The sequence below is a fragment of the Schistocerca americana genome, chromosome 6 (assembly GCF_021461395.2).
Source record: "Schistocerca americana isolate TAMUIC-IGC-003095 chromosome 6, iqSchAmer2.1, whole genome shotgun sequence".
Lineage (NCBI taxonomy): Eukaryota > Metazoa > Arthropoda > Insecta > Orthoptera > Acrididae > Schistocerca > Schistocerca americana.
Window position 1 is genome coordinate 603,476,263 of NC_060124.1, and position 14,719 is coordinate 603,490,981.

General features: G+C 39.7%; 1 protein-coding gene across 1 annotated transcript in view; it reads right to left on the bottom strand.

The window, feature by feature from the left end:
- Positions 1–14,719, bottom strand: part of LOC124619387 (Down syndrome cell adhesion molecule-like protein Dscam2) — an 853,562-nt gene that overhangs the window by 70,016 nt on the left and 768,827 nt on the right. Inside the window, exons 31-32 of the mRNA XM_047145731.1 lie at positions 11,154–11,306; positions 3,472–3,677 (exon numbers count right to left, since the gene is read on the bottom strand). Of these exons, the coding sequence (XP_047001687.1) occupies positions 3,472–3,677; positions 11,154–11,306 (359 nt within the window). The remainder of the gene's footprint in view (positions 1–3,471; positions 3,678–11,153; positions 11,307–14,719) is intronic.

Genomic DNA, 14,719 nt, shown 5'->3' on the forward strand with positions numbered 1-14,719 from the left:
ATATAAACAATTACAATTCACTTTCACACTATCTTGCTGAACTCAACATTGTAACTTCCTAGCCACTTGATGCACTGCAGTCTCAGAGATTAACAAAAAAAAGAGATGGAGTGTCACAAGTGTTATGTTAGACTGTGCAGATGATTATCAGTTAAGCTTTAGGGAGGATAGAGGCATTTGAGATGCAGTTTTGACACTGCACCCTGTAATGGATGCACAAGTTATTGAGAAAAATCAAGACACTTTCATAAGCTTTGCCAACTTAGTGTTCAGCAATGCCAATTGGTGCAAGACATCAGAAATTACTAGAACAATAAATGTAACCTGTAATAAAAGGTGAGTAATATGCAATATGTTTCAATGGCAAAACATCAGAATCATTCCCTGTAAACAGAGGTGTAAAGCAGGGGTGTCTGTTAGCTCCTACTCTGTTTGGCATTTTCTTTTCCCTCCTGCTGAAATTTGCTTTTGAAGACTGTGAGGAGGGAGTGCATTTATATACAAGATCTGGTCGAAATCTTTCCAACACTGCCCTTCTCGAGGCCAAGACCAAAGTCTTATTCGCGAGTTGTTATATGCAGATGACGCAGCTCTGGTAACAAACTCAGAGGACGAGCTGCAGTATCCAATCGACAATTTATCACATGCATGTGGAAAAATTGGTCTTACCATCAGCCTCCAAACGACTAAGATCATGGCACAGGGAACCACCAAACTTTCATCCATCAGCATTGATGGCAATCCTCTCCAGGTAGTTGATGATTTTACCTACTTTTGATCTACAGTATGTAGCAACTTGTCTGTGGGCAATGAGATTACCAACAGAATTGCAAAAGCATCAGCTGTCATGGGTAGACTGAAAAACAGAGTATGGAAGACAGGACTACTTACATTAAAAACTAAATTGCAAGTATATAACGCCTGTGCTATCAGCACCCTTTTGTACAGCTGTGAGACATGGACAACTCTTGCTAAACACGAATCCCAACTGAACAGTTTCCATCTCCTTTGTCTCCGGAGGATCCTTCAGATCTCTTGGAAGGATAGAGAATCCAACACTGAAGTATTACGGCTCACAAGCAGAACCAGCATTCACGCACTCCTAATGTGACTGGGACACGTCAGGCACACGGATCCTTAGTGAATACTGAAAAAAATGAACTGTACGGAGAACTTTGGGAGTGTGTGACGCCAGTAGGAAGACCACAACTCTGCTTCAAGGATGTCTGCAAGAGAGATCTGACCAAGGCCAGCATCGATCCAAGTCAGTGGGAAAATACAACTGGTGGCCATGTCAGGTGGCGACAAGCCGTGTTCAATGGGGTTGAGCTCGCAGGGATATGACATTGAAGCCACAGCCCAATAGTCCCAATGGAAGCACCCTAGAAAGCCAAAATCGAGAAAAGCACACCAAGTTTGATAAAATTTGAAATTTTTGTCCACGGTTTTCTTCAATTACCATGGCGTAGTGTATCACGGTTTTTTGCCTCACGATCGTATGGTCAATAAGGAGTATTACCTTGACATTATGCACTGTATGCGAGAAGCACTAGACTAAAAATGTCCAGAATTGTGGAAAAACAATTCATGGCTTTTGCATCATGAAAATGCATCTGATCATTCGCCGTTGCTTGTGAGAGATTTCTTGGCCAAACACAACTCGAGAATCGTGCCTCTGAAGAGACTATGAAAAGACGAAGACTTTCAACAATGCAGGAAATAAAAACTGCAATGCTGGAAGTACTCAAGGCTGCACCAAAAATTGCTTTTGAGAAGTGCTTCGAGGATTGTAAGAAGCTTTGGCTCAAGTGTTTTGTATCTGAGGGGGTTACTTTGAAGGGGAAAACATGAATATTGATGAATAAATAAATACTTTTTCATAGAGTCACCTTAATTTTTGAACAAACCTCGCATTTGTCTTAATCTCCTTGCTCGCCCCCCCTTCCCCCCCCACCTAACCCTGTTCCCTGTACATATCTGAACCCCCACTATCTTTATCCACCTCCTCCGTCACTTTTGTCCATATGCTCTTCTCGTTGTTTATAACCATCTCCTTCCCCCTTCTCTGTCCATCTCCTCCTCCCCCTCTATTATCTTATTTCTTGTTGTTGCAAATGGAATCTTAATTGGGAAAGTTGCTGGATTTGTGAGGGTAGCATCTTTAATGACAGTATCTCACAAGGTTTTAATCTACAAATGGATAGTATTATAAAGTGAGCAATTATCACAACTTTCCATTAAAAATGACTGCTTGAAGGAAAAGAAAACTGCACATTTTCACAGCACAGATTAGCATGTTCTTTCTCGTGGTCAATTTGACACAAAACGTTTATTGTATAATTCTTATTTGATTAGCCTTCAGATGCTGTCTATGCTCTTTGTCAATCTCATTGACTCGATGAGAGTGTAGTAAGCTTGGCGTTGCATGTACATCAACCAATATTTTGATACCTCACTGGTGACAATTTTTCCAGACCATGAACTGAAAACAACTGACTGCCTGCAAATTACCATGAACTGACATCAATTCATCTTTGAAACACCACACAAGTATGATCATCATGGATAAAGTGCTGAAATATCGATTTCAATTATATTCTTTTTTGCAAAACTTCAATGTTTGATGCTGAATTTGTTGCTGTAATGAAAACATCTGAAAGCGGAAAAGCTCGGAATCTTTTTTCCCGACATTTGTTGACCGTCAAATACAAAACACTGCTAAAAGATGGTATGTCATGGATTAAAAACTGCCAAAATTCCAATATAGTGGAGCTTTTCTAGCTGGTTGGTGTGACCGAGCGGTTCTAGGCGCTTCAGTCCGGAACCGTGCTGCTGCTACGGTCGCAGGTTCAAATCCTGCCTCGGGCATGGATGTGTGTGATGTCCTTAGGTTAGTTAGGTTTAAGTATTTCTAAGTTCTAGGGAACTGATGACATCAATATTAAGTACCATAGTGCTCAGAGCCATTTGAACCATTTTGAGCTTTCCACTCTAATGTTTTGACATGTGAGTAATAACATTCTGATATTCTCATGTAAAAGTTTTTAATATATTTTAAAATCTTAAAACAATTTGACATGCCAGTGTATGTGTCACGGTTGTTATTCCTTCTGGATTTATTGTTATATAGACGTCACCTGAAGACGTGGCTTTAAAGCCGTGAAACCGGTAGTGGTACAGTAATAAATGATCAAAATACAGCAGAAGTGATTATTAATACCCAAGATGCATACTCATAGCTGTGGTTGTCTGCAGCTGCTAGCACCTGCCTTTTTTGGAATTGGAATAATTATTCTTGAAGTCTGAAGGAGTTTCATCATGATGTAAGTAGAAAACAAAAATAATGAAAATTTGTGGACAGTTTCAGCTAGTTGCTGGATTACACTTCAGTCTTTCAGAGGTAAGGTTCTTCCCCTTTAGGCTATATACACGCAGAATAATTCAACATCATTTAATTATACAAACACATACCATCGACTGCGATCCTGTCCGCTGGTGAATGTGGCCATTTCCTGCCATACTGCCAGGGCCCATGGGTCCTATGGTACCACTGTGTGCTCGTTCATGTCCATTTTGATGTGGGAAGGTTTGAAACTGCATTGCCTTGTTGGGATCCATTTCTTCACGAAATCCTAGCAAATGGAATGTAGCATAGGGGCATATCTCATCCTCCATGCCTGAAAATGAGAAGTCAGCTGGGTAGACATGTTCACAAATTGTCAACAGAAAAATCAGAGTTCACAGCAAACATTACTGAAATGTAAACTATTCATACAAACTTTGAAATGGATAGATGTTGTATCAATGTCCTTGATTCAAGAAACCTATTTTGTCAAAATTTAACTGTACTGAAACAAATGTATGAAAACATTTTCAAATATTTTACATATGAAAATAAATTTTACCGAAAATAGCATACAGTGTATAGTTCATTCAATGATGCCTCCATATAAGAAGGAGGGAGGAAGATGAAAGTATGATAACAGGTGCTATTATCTTCAATTAAAACTTCTGGGCTGATAGGCTGTGGTCAATCCAGAAAGCTTTCCCCTGATGTTTCAACTCCGACTGCAGGAGCCATCTTCATCCTCACTCCAATAACATTTGCATAACTACTTTCTACACAATTCCAAAAATCCATAAACCTAACAATCCTGAACCGCCCACTGTTGCTCATTGCTGTGCTCCTATTAAAACCATCTCTGCTCTTCTCAACCAACAAATTGTAGCATAGCCTCTCATGTTAAAGGTCAGCATTTCCTTAATGAATTCTTGATCATCTTCCTCCTATTAACCTGGATCCCTACTCATCACTGTTGATAACATCTCCCTTTACACCGATATCTCCCATGCCAATGGTCTTGTTGCTACCGAACACTGGATTCGCCAACGTCCTTCTGATTTCAAACAAACTACCTCATTCCTACACAGTTAAACAATTATGTCCTCACATGTGAATACTTTTCTATAAGGGGAAGACATATAAACAAATCATCAGCATACCAAATCATCAGCATCGGCATCCTCATATGCTAATTTATGGAACATCCAGAGGAAACCTTCCCAGTCTTCGGAAACCAGAAACCCCTTGTCTGGTTTGGGTTCATTGACGATATCTCCTGATTTGAATCCAGGGCCACGACACCTTACCCTCATTCCCCTTACATCCTCAAAACCTTCTCTTCCATTCACTTTACCTGGCCATCCTCACAAGAGGACCATAGGAATTTCTCCTCACTGATTTGATTTATATTGACAGGATGTGTAGGGCATGACTGCCATGCATACTTACGTATTTTGTATGGTAGTGATACTCAAGGAATCTGCAACCAGGCAAGTCTGTTAAGTGCTTAATAACAGGAGCACGAAGTCCATGGGTCAAATCGTTCTGCCTGCCCCCCCGCCCCCCCTCGCCCCAGCTGTGCAAATTATCATTATTGAATGATTAGTTTATTGTTTTCATAATCTTTATTCTGCAAACAGGAGAACAAGTTTTTGTAAGGAGACTGGAAAAAAGGGTATACAAAAACTTTCAGTCAAATCTGTATTGTCATTGTACTTATGTTATTGTATCTACATGCATGACAAGTAGAATGTGTAACTTACGGAGCATTGCACAGATTGGGATGATGCTGATCATAGATACATGGAAAACAATAATTATTGTGATGTACGGCACTTGTAATGAACACTGAAACTTTGCATGCAGATGTTTTCTTCAATGTGTCTATTGCAAAACAAACTTGGTTTACATTGGTAAACAGTTCCCAGTCATCACACAATTTCATGGTGTACCATGCATATCTGTTGTTATGATTGCGTGGGAATGAGGAAGAAGAAAAGGAGGTGGGGCTGGGTGGGTGGGGATCGTGGGGTGGCGTGGGGTGGGGTGGGGTGGGGGAGGGAGAGAGAGAGAGAGAGAGAGAGAGAGAGAGAGAGAGAGAGAGAGAGAGAGGGTGGGTACAAGGAGTGAGATTCGATCCACAAACTTTGACCTCCTGAAACTAAGCGCTTCCCTACTTGGCTGCACAATCCTCGACTGCTAACACTAATATGAAGTACATAAGCAGGTGGGGGTGGGTGGGTGGGGATAGGGGGATGGGGTGGGGGGGGGGGGAGGAGGGAGGGAGAGCGGGAGAGAGAGAGAGAGAGAGAGAGAGAGAGAGAGAGAGAGAGAGAAGGAGGGAGGGTACAAGGAGTGAGATTCGATCCACAGACTTTGAGCTTCTGAAACTAAGAGCTTCCTCACTTGGCTGCACAATCCTTGACTGCTAACACTAATATGAAGTACATAAGCATGCATAAAATTTCTAGAAAACAGTTGAGAGTTGCGTCTTCCAGTTTACATACACTGGTCCCTCTATCAGCCCAATGTGCCACCTTGCTGAAGTTGACCACCACCTCTCTGATGGCTGTACTCATACCTAAATTTGACAGCAGTCATCTCTTCAATACCAAAAAATTTCTCCCATATAGCCAGGCCAACTTTGGATGGTGTATCTACAGTTATGAAAATTTCCTTGCCTAGTATTCTGAAGGACTCACTAAGGCCTTCACAGAAAGGTACTATCCCCCAAATCTATTCCGCAAACAGTTTTCCCACATGATATCCTCAGGTCTCCCTAATTCTCCCGCCACATCCAAGAACCAGCTGCAATGGAGCACCCGACCCAATACCATACCAGTCTGGGGCAAATGAAGCAAGTCCTATGTCAGGACTCCAACTATCTACCATTGTGCCCGGAAGTGAGGGGGCACCCTACCCACAATACTACTCACCACTCTCAAAGCAGTATTCTACGACCCGCAAATACCGATCCATCCCAACGCCATTCCAACTCCCACCCAACCCCTTGCCACTGGGGTCATATCCCCGTGGAAGGCCCAGGTCCAAAATTCCCCCACTCAGCGCTTCCTAATCTGTTCTCATCACTGGCTTATCAATCCTTCAGAGGCAGGATCCCATGTAAAAACAGCCATGGTGTATACCAGCTGTGTTGCAATTTCTACACAGCACTGTATGTGAGCAGGACCAGCAGCCAGCTGTCCAATAGAATGAATGGCTACGACCAAACTGTGGCCGAGAGTAGAGCTGACCAACCAGTGGCAAAATGTGCTGCCGAGCACAATGAGCTCGAGTTTAATGGCATCATTACATCCTCCACGCACTCTCCCCTACCCTACCACTCTCACACCAGATTCTCCGAACTACTGGGGTGGGAGTTATTCTTGCAACACATCATACGTTCCTATAATCCATCTGGCCTCAATCATTGCCAACTGACTGTCCCCACACCATCTACACAATAGTTTCCCCTTCCTCTGCACTGCACTCCCTCCCAATCTACTCCTTCGTGTCACCAGCACCTCGTGCTGCAGGAACTTACCACCTCCAGTATGTCACATTCCTGTCCCACCTGCTGCCTCTCCCTCAAGCATTCCTATTCCGCACACCTACTGCCTCCCTCTGAGCCATCAGTCGTGCTTCTCTGATTGTCCCTCTTGCTTCCCACCTCTTTTCTCCCTCTATCCAGCCCATCTAACACAACACTTCTATATTTGATGAGCTGTCTCCTTCACTCTTAAATTATTAACCATAAATTTAAATGGGTTATGTTACTTGACACTGATGTTTCAGTATAGCCATATACCTATTATTTTTTAATACCTTCATGTAGCTTATCATTCTTGATAGCTATATACAGAAAAATGGAATATATGGTAGTCTGACATATTTCAAGATAACCAAACCTGTACAAATATCAAGTTACAAAAAAGAATCTTTCGAAGCAGTGAACTGATTTTCATAATGTTTAACGTCCCAGCAAACAACATATACAGTTAAAAGCTACAGATTGAGCATCATTTTTATGAATTATTACTGTTGGCTTTACTCCCCCATCTCCACTTCAGTTTTATAAATTTACATATTCTAGTAATTATATATCATTTGTAAATCTGGGAGCTAAAATTGTTTGGTTTTCTTATTGTATGAATGTAAAACACACTTTACCAATTATCATTAATATAGATCTTTTAAAATAAAATGTGATGTTATTTTACACCAGTTGTGTATACATCTTGTGTAAACTATACCACACTTAAAAGCATACAGATCACATGCCTGCAGTAATATGTAAGTATTTGACACATAGTATGACCACGAAGCTTTTGAGGAAATGACATAAGGTAACATCTTCATATTTATTTAATTAAAAAAATGCTAATGTGACTAAAGAAGAACATGGAAAACATTCACACTACTCTGCATTCTCCTAAACTACACTATTCCATTTGAATCTACACATGCAACACACACATAAGAAAGGAGTTATACTTCATCTGCTTGACAAAGATAAAAATTAGTAAATCTTCTCAGCTACATATTTGGATACAAGAAACAAAAATTGGAAAATGTTGTGGATTGAATGTCCCTATTATATCGAGAGATTAATTACAAAAGAAAGATGCGCTGTTTGTACACAAATGGCACTTATTAGCCAGTGGAAAATCAAACTAAATAAGTTTATTCATCACCAAGCTTCAGAATGACAGTGCAGTTTGCGTAACCAACACATATATACTGTACTACCTACTGAATGACCCGGCCTACCTTCTGTAGTTTGCAAGAAGAAGGAATGGAGGTATATTATGTGAACATGGCAACTTTACTCTCCCAGTAAATCCGTATGTCAAAAGCTGTACTAGAAATAACAAAACTGGAAATTTAAAATAATTTTGCTTATGTGCAGCTACAGGAGTATTGTAGAGAAGCACATATTCTGTAGAGGTTATAGAACTTTTGCACAAATTCACCAGTTTTAACGGCATTTGTAACTGCTAACTTTTTGGTGAGATGATTATTGTCTAAAACATAGAAAAAAACTATTCTTCTTAGCTGATAAACTTAGGCAAAAATGCACAGAATGATCATTATTGTCCTAAAATTAACTACACTGATGCAAATGGAGTTTTCTACAAATCTGACAACAACCTCAAACTGGGAAAGAATACCATTTTTTACAATATTCGCATTTTCTGCCTTACAGAGGGAACAGCAAGTGAAATGATATGATTAAAAGATTAAAGAAATGTGTGTGTGTGTGTGTGTGTGTGTGTGTGTGTGTGCATTGGGAATGCATTCTTGTATGACTATAATGGAGAAGAAAAACAAAGAAAGAAAAAGATTACGATTTATGAAGTTCCATTAAAAAGACTGGCAGAAATTCAATCACCTGCATCCATTTGCATTCATCAGATTAACTTTTACGGAATGCTATATTGACACATGCAAACAAATCTGTTTGACAAACAGAACTGCTGCTATACTTGATTAAATGCCAGATAAGAGAAAATATTCTGAATCATTCGTAAGTACTATGTGCATAAGATGTGAGCTTTCTGAGTGGCAACTCTCAGATAGTTTGTGATACTGCTGTGGTAATAAATTAGATTTCAATTGGATACACTGTATCATAAGGAAACTGTTTTGAGACATGTTTGAGTCAACAGATACTTACAAAATGCTTATAACAAACTAGTGGTATATATACTTGTACTATTATGCAAGCACAACTGATCTTTACACTTCAGTGTTCACCACCCGGACAAATTACCGGTGGGTACTTAGCTGCTGTCTTATAGGATCAGCTTTACAGAAGTGAAGAAACAAAAGTCATACAATGCAGAAACCAATCAATCTGCTAACAACAGATGGGTTTTTTTCCCTTTTAATATACAAGGTCTGTTAAAAAAAAAATCCGAAACATTCATAATTTCACAACAGTGGTGTGTTGGAGTGAAATACAGTTGGTATCCCTGCACATGCCTGTGTTCAATGCATAACTGCCAGAAGTTTCATTGTTGTATGTCTGTTAGTTATTATTCAGTGTTGTAATGAGTAGAATGTTGCGTCACACAGTTTGTGAATTTCGAGATGGTGGAGCAATGCGTCTGGTTAAAATTTTGAGTGGAACTCAAGAAAACCTTTACATAGATGCACCAAATGATGCGGAAGCCTACGTTGATGAGTGCATAAGCTGTACTTGGCATTACGAATGGTTCACATGATTTAAAAATGGCTGGATAAAAGTTAAAAATTACCCTCATTCAGGAGGCCCTTGGATGTCTACTGACAATGCTCATGTCAGGAACATCAACGAAATTGTGCATGCCAATCGCAGACTGCCTGTCTGAGAGATTTCAGAAGAATATAATACTTCAGTTGGATCATGTCATGAAATCCTGACACAACATTTTGGAATGCATCGTGTTGCCACTAGGTTCGTCCCATGGCTCATGAGTCAAGACCAGAAAGACCTTCCCATCACAATCTGTGAAGAGCTTTTGGATCGTGCAAATGAGAAAGAGATATTCCCTAACAGAATCAGAACAGGTGATGAGACATTCTATGATTATGATGTTGAGACCAAGGTTCAGTCTTCACAATGGGTAAGGAAAGGTTCTCCAAGACCATAAAAAGCTCGTCAGGTCAGGTCAAATGTCAACGCCATGTTGATAGTTTTCTTTGACTTTGAAGGATTAGTTCACCATGAATTTATGCCACAGGGACAAACTGTTAATTGAGGGTATCATTGGGGTGTGTTGCAATGCCTGCAAGTAAATATGAGAAAGAAATGGGCAGAAATGTGGTGGACAATTCATGGCCGTTGCTTCACGATAATGCACCCACACATTCATCCTTGTGAGTGCATCACTATTGCACAAAAAATAAAATCATCCTCCATACTCTCCAGACCTGGCCCCTGTGGATTCTTTTTGTTTCCAAAGTTGAAAACCTCATTGAAAGGACAAATATTTGCGACGATAGGCAAGATAAAAGAAAATTTGCAGACAGCACTTTGCTTGATCCAGCGAGAGGCGTACTAAGACTGCTTTCGGAACTGGAAATGCCACTGGGAATGGTGTATCAACTGTGGAGGCTAGTATTTCGAAGGAGGCCATGTACAATAAGTAAAAGGTATGCACAGGAAAAAATTGTGGACAAAGTTCCGGAATTTTTTGAACAGACTTAGTATAGATGGAAGCATAATGCTAAAATTTAAATATTTGATTTTTTTAAGACGAATAACACTAACAAAATTTAGAAGCTGCAGTTCCGTTATGTAATAAGCTTTCTACAATCCTATTAGCCCTGAATGTCAGAGAGAGAGAGAGAGAGAGAGAGAGAGAGAGAGAGAGAGAGAGAGAGATTCCACTTGGTATTAAAAATACCTTTCAGGCTACATATTCACTTTGTAAGCAAGTGTCCTCTCAGCATCCCTAGACAATACCATTCTTTCAGCACAATATGAGTGAGTAACTTATTATATTGACTTACCACATATCATATTAATTAACTATTGTGAATTTATGAACTATTAACATTTTTTGAACTGAGAAATGAGTTTTTTCTTACTACCACAATGCAGAATATTACTTATTAGGAATATTTAACTCCAGAACTTATTCCAACAGATCGAGGAAGATAATTTTCATTACTGCCCACAGAGAAATGATGAGTAACAGTCAGTGAAGGTCAAAGGAGAATATAGTTCCCCAAAAAGCTCCAAGACTAGAAATGGTTCAGTCTGTGGGTAAGCAAACATCTGCTGTGTAGCAGATTTCATTGGAGGGAAGCATCACGGACTCACCTCCAGCACGGCTGTAGAGAGCTTCATCAGATCCGGGGTGGCCTGAGAACTTACGGATGCCCGAACCAGGGGGATGCAGGCTGAGTTCCTCATACATGTGCCTGGGATGGCGGGGATCCCAGGTAGCATGACTGCGAAATGAGCCTGGGTGACCTGAACACCCGGTGAGACAGAAAGTGGAATATGGAATGGGATAGGAAGGAATGGACGAGCAAATGCATCAATAAACAAAGCCAAACAAAAAATCTCATATTAAAATAAACACATGAACATCAATCACTACAAACATTTACAGCTGTATAAAATGAAGCTTCTCAAGACAAAGCAAAATTAAACATTGTGAAGCTTACGATACCAAACATCTGCAACATAATATTATCACAATGCACTGGTGCAGACGTGGAACATTCAAGTAGTATATGGATGTGTTGTTATGATAGTGTTTCTTTCAGTTTATTTTTTTAGGGCCCATCACTAGTACTATTTTAAAACATTGCTTAACTGCCATCACTTACAACTTAAGAAAATGTGAAAAATTCATATGAAGTGAAAATCAAGTAAGTTTAATATACTAATATGGATATGGTGTCTGTTCTTTTGGACATGTCTGAAAGAACAGACACCATTGATGACCTGTAGCAGTCTAGAACGAAATTAGAATTATATTAATACCTTCAGCTGTTGACGGGCGTTGACATATATCAACAGAGGATAGCGTGACTGCAGGGGCTATCTCGAGCATGACTCCCGCGAGACCCACATTCTCACGTTGTATGACCACACACTACATTCGTAGTATCCCACCCCAACACACTCATTACTCGTGCAAGACATTCTTACTGAGTCCCGTAAGAGTTCGGGGAATATGTGTGCATCCGCACAGTAGAAAAATGTCATGGCTGGTATTTCCAGAACGATATACTTACATGGATATGGTGTCTGTTCTTTGGAACACTACGAATATAGTGTGTGGACACACAAGGTGAGAATGTGGGTCTCGCGGGAGGCGTGCGCAAGATAGTCCCTGCAGCCACGCTATCTTCTGTGCCCTTGGTGGCTCAGATGGATAGAGCATCTGCCATGTAAGCAGGAGATCCCGGGTTCAAGTCATCAACAGCTGAAGGTATTAACATAATTCTAATTTCATTCTAGAGAGCTGCAGGTCATCAATGGTGTCTGTTCTTTCAGACATGTCTGAAAAAACAGACACCATATCCATATAAGTAAATCATTCTGGCAATACCAGTCATGACCTTCATCTTCTGTGCGGATGCACACATATTCCCCGAACTTTTACAGGACTCAGTAAGAATGTCTCCCACGAGTAATGAGTGTGTTGGGGTGGGACACTACGAATGTAGTGTGTGGACATACAATGTGAGAATGTGGGTCTCGTGGGAGGTGTGTGTGAGATAGTCCCTACAGTTGGGCTATTCTCTGTACCCTCGGTGGCCCAGATGGATAGTGTCTGCCATGTAAGCAGGAGATCCCGGGTTCGAGTCCCAATCGGGGCACACATTTTCACCTGTCCCTGTTGATATATATCAATGCCCATTAACAGCTGAAAGTGTTAATATAATTCTAATTTCAAATAAGTTTAAGGCTTCCTTTCTAAAAGTTCTACCGAACAACACTTTAGAGGTAGAACATGATCAGAAAATGCACCTTTGAGTAAAATTACAGTATGTTCTCATGATGTACGTAACAAATTAGAATTTTTTCTGTGTTGTTGAAGTTAACTTTACTCATGTCACTTTCATTTTACCTTTCTAGGCACCAAAAAATTTAAGAAGACATGAGATTATCTGATGCATGTGTGTGTGTGAATATATGGGATGGGTATCATGCCCATAGGAGGGAGGGGAGGGGGGAGGTATAACATTGAACATCCTATAATGGAAAAGGGTATAAAGGTATTAATTCTCTGCATGCTCCAAAACAGTACTTCATAATACTTGGTGTTGCTGGCAATATGAAATCTGCAATGTCATGTATAAAATATCCACTACTGAAGGAACAAATAATTTTTGAAAATGGAAATTTAATAATTACACGTAAAACTTACTAAAGTGTGGAAACAGTATTCTCATTATTGACACTTTTTTTAAAGGAGTATATTTCAGTCATTGATTGTCAGAATATATGGTACTCCTTTGCATATCACATGTCTATTCTCCCTTCTGTCAGTGGGTGGAAAGCAGTTAGCTTGCAAGGACTTTAGTACTTCACTCTGCAGATCTGGAATATTATGACTACCGTTCCCAATTTAACGATAACAGTTGTTTTCATTTGTCCAACTATTATCATTTTCTCCTTTACAGTTATTCCAGTGAGACATTTTCTGCTTTAAACCTACTCATCAATCTACTCGACACACTTTATAGGACCAAAATGTCATCTGCTTCTGTTCATCTCTTTGAAATACTACATCATTTAACTGTCTTGTACCGCTTAACAACCTCTCCTTACCATTTCATTCACTGCTTTCAATCATTATTTGTTCCATGCTTCAACTCTGCATTGCTCTTATTTTATTTTTCCTGTGCTGTTATTGTTTCATTGCTGTGTCATGATATCTGCATTCCTTCCACTATCCTTATTCACATTATAATTATTATTTCTTCATTTGTAGCAGCAGAGGACTGACAGTTACACAGCTTCTTTATTGCGAAAAAAACAGGGAACAGCATAATGGGAAAGAAACTTTTTACATTCTTGAAAGAAAATATCTCTTGCACTTGAGTGCAAGAAATATAGAAAGTCAAGACATAATGGGTGGAGGGGAACAGATGCGTCATTTGGACACCTCAGAAATGAGTATGGAAAAAGACTGGATGAAGGAGAGGCACACAGGCAAGGTAAATGAAAAAGGGACTGAAGGGAAGGATATATGATGGAAGAGTACCACTGAAGATTATTCTTCCCAAGGTATCAAAACAAATAAGATAAATGAGTGACAGAAATGAAAGAGTAAACCAAGATGAAGAAGCAGAGAAGATGACAATAGGAATCATATGATGGAAATGCTGTGTTTGGTGGACAGTTACAGTTATGTTAAACTGTAATTAGAATGAGATTCCTCATTTGTAAGGTGCACTGTGCTTTCTGTACTTGGATATTGTATGTCAGAGATATAATTATCTATTTGTGCCTATCTTTTTTCACTATCAGTGTCATTGTCTTCTAAACAGCAAGAACTTTGCCACCTGCTCCACCATTTGGGTTTTTAGCGCTAACTCCTGAGAACTTCACAGTCGGAAAGTTGTCCTTGCTCTGTATCATACATTTCATTCCATCCATCCACATAAACTCAATGGTTTCTCCCATCACTGCTTACTGTCTCAAATTTGTGTAACCTCTGTAAATTGTCTGTTGGCCTAGTATTCACCCTCCCAGTATTTCATATTCTTCTCCCTCTCCTTTTATTTTATTTTATTTTAACAGTCTTTATTTCTCTGCTATATTCCTTTTCCCATTGCCTCTCTTTGGTAATAAACTATTTATGATCCTATCCATCACCTCCAGCAAAATTAAAATCAATGTGTACCAGTCAATAACAGTTTTAG